At 42.7% G+C, this 2276-nt stretch overlaps 1 protein-coding gene across 1 annotated transcript in view; it reads left to right on the top strand.

Annotated features, from left to right (window-relative positions):
• LOC107715968 (AF4/FMR2 family member 4-like) overlaps window positions 1–2276 on the top strand; it is a 38061-nt gene that overhangs the window by 26550 nt on the left and 9235 nt on the right. The window contains exons 10-11 of the mRNA XM_016522248.1: window positions 511–1335; window positions 1782–1861. Of these exons, the coding sequence (XP_016377734.1) occupies window positions 511–1335; window positions 1782–1861 (905 nt within the window). The remainder of the gene's footprint in view (window positions 1–510; window positions 1336–1781; window positions 1862–2276) is intronic.

The raw sequence follows: 2276 nt of genomic DNA, 5'->3' as shown, positions 1-2276 counted from the left end.
ACTCCAAAGAGAAAGGAAAAAATGAAATCGCATCATATGACCCCTTTAATAAAAGTTCTATGTTTTATATATACGCTAAAGTGAGTTTGACGTTGTATTTTGTTGTTGCATTCGAGCAATTGAAGCCGAATTGCCGCTAATTTCGTAAAATGCGCACGGTGCTTTTAAGCTATTTAAAAGTGAAGGAAAGCGAGGAAAAGAGGGAAAATTCAAACGAACAATTGCTTTACGCCGAATTGCCGCTATTTGAAAGTGAAAGTAAAATGCGCACACCGCTTTTACAAGCTATTTAATAGCGAGGAAAAGAGGAAACGCCCCTGTCCCCATGTGATACCGGTATTATCAGTGTTGTCACATGTCGATTAACCGGTGGGAAAATTTCCTCACCGTCACAACCCTAGTGTATATTTCCCTCAACGTTGTTAGGCCATTAGGTTACGCTTATTAGGTTTTATGCTAAACTGAGTTTGATGTCGCACTCAGTGCAAGTTTCCCTGTTTGACATCACAGCGGGAACAGCCCACGGCTAACAAATGGCAGCTGGACAACTGGTTCAAGAAAGTCAACAAGTTGTCCCCAGCTTCTCCGGTGGAGAACAGCAGCACGACGTCAACAAAGTATAAGAAAGAGGGGCGAGAAACCAGCTCCAGCAGGATCTACAGTGGCCCGGGTTCAAAAGACGTGACGCCCTCTGGTGGGCGAGACCTTCGGCCAAACCAGAAGGGGCAAGACAGGCGAAGTCAGAAGTCTCCTGCTCAGAGCGAGGGGGGAAGTCAGGGCGGGCGGCGAGTGGTGGTGGGCAAGAAGCAGCCTAAAAAGCCAGAGAAGCCGCCTGTGGTTGAGGAGCCGAAGGGTGGCCTCAAGGTGGAGACCGAACCCTCGCCCGAGATCCCGCCGCACAGAGTCCGCGCGCCCAACAAAGGCCCCCGCAAACCCAACATCAAGAAGGAGCCCAAAACCTCCTCTCCTCGACCGGCGCAAGACAAACGCAAGAAAACGGCCAGCAAGTCCCGCGAGTTCATAGAATCCGACTCGTCATCGTCGGACTCGGAGGGCAACGAAAGCGTCCCCTCATCTTCGCAGACGCCGAGAGAGCAGTATGCCGAGAACCCGTCTGTCCTGTTCTCGCCCATGCTTTCCCCACTGAGTGACCAAGAAGGGAGGCTGCTGTCCAGACTGGTGGTGCAGATCGACCTCGGTCTGCTGTCCAGAGTGCCTGGTCGAGTCTACAAGGAAACGGAGGTGAAAGCGGAGAGGAGCTCCCCTCCCGAGGGGAAAGACTTCCAGAAACAGCCGGGAGAAAAGGCAGCCAGCAAGGGGAAGAGAAAGCACAAGGTTGGTGGAAGCTGTTTTGTGGGGATTTTATTTTTTATAAAGAAGTCTCTTATGCTCACTAAGGCTACAGTTGCTGTTGTGAGATTTTATTGCAATTTAAATCTATTTTCTATTTGAATATATTGTAAAATGTAATTTATTTCTGTGATCAAAGCTGTATTTTCAGCATCATTACTCCAGTCTTCAGTGTCACATGATCTTCAGAAATCATTCTAATATGCTGATTTGCTGCTCAAGAAACATTTCTGATTATTATCAATGTTGCAAACAGTTGTCCTGCTGAATATTTTTATGGAAACCGTGATACAGTTTTTTCTTTACAAGATTCTTTGATCAATAGAAAAAAATACAGAATTTGTTTTAAAAAATTCTACCAATTAAAAAAAAAAATCGTACTAATCCTGAACTTTTTTTTTTTTTTTTTTTAAATCTTGTTTCTCCCACAGAATGATGAAGATGCTCTCAAACCAGACAGTAAGAAGTCCAAACTGGATGAAAAGTCATCACACAAATCCAGCAGTAAAGAGTGAGTTCATTCTGCTTTAATCCCTCAAATCTTAGAACTGAAAAGCAAATATTAATATTGGTGAACTTCCTGTAATATATTATTTTAATATTTTTTATTATTATTTTAAATCTCAACTAAATTTTCATATACCTTTGAGCAAGCAACTGGAAGATCTTTGCCTTTAAACAGCTGAAATGTCCATCCAAAATGTTTTAGTGAATGGACATCAAATTTTAACAATGTGTATTCCATTGGTGCAAAAAAAGACTCTTATTTTGATTGCCAAGGGACACATTTAAAACAATTCTAGTTACAAAAATGCACCAATGTGTAATATCCTTTTACTTTTATAAACCGGATCACATGTATCTGACCCTGGACCACAAAACCAGTCATAAGGGTCAATTTTTCGAATATACATCATAAATGAATT

The sequence above is a fragment of the Sinocyclocheilus rhinocerous genome, unplaced genomic scaffold, assembly GCF_001515625.1.
Source record: "Sinocyclocheilus rhinocerous isolate Xijiao unplaced genomic scaffold, SAMN03320098_v1.1 scaffold1967, whole genome shotgun sequence".
NCBI classification, from domain to species: Eukaryota; Metazoa; Chordata; class Actinopteri; order Cypriniformes; family Cyprinidae; genus Sinocyclocheilus; species Sinocyclocheilus rhinocerous.
This window is presented reverse-complemented; position numbering and strand designations above follow the sequence as displayed.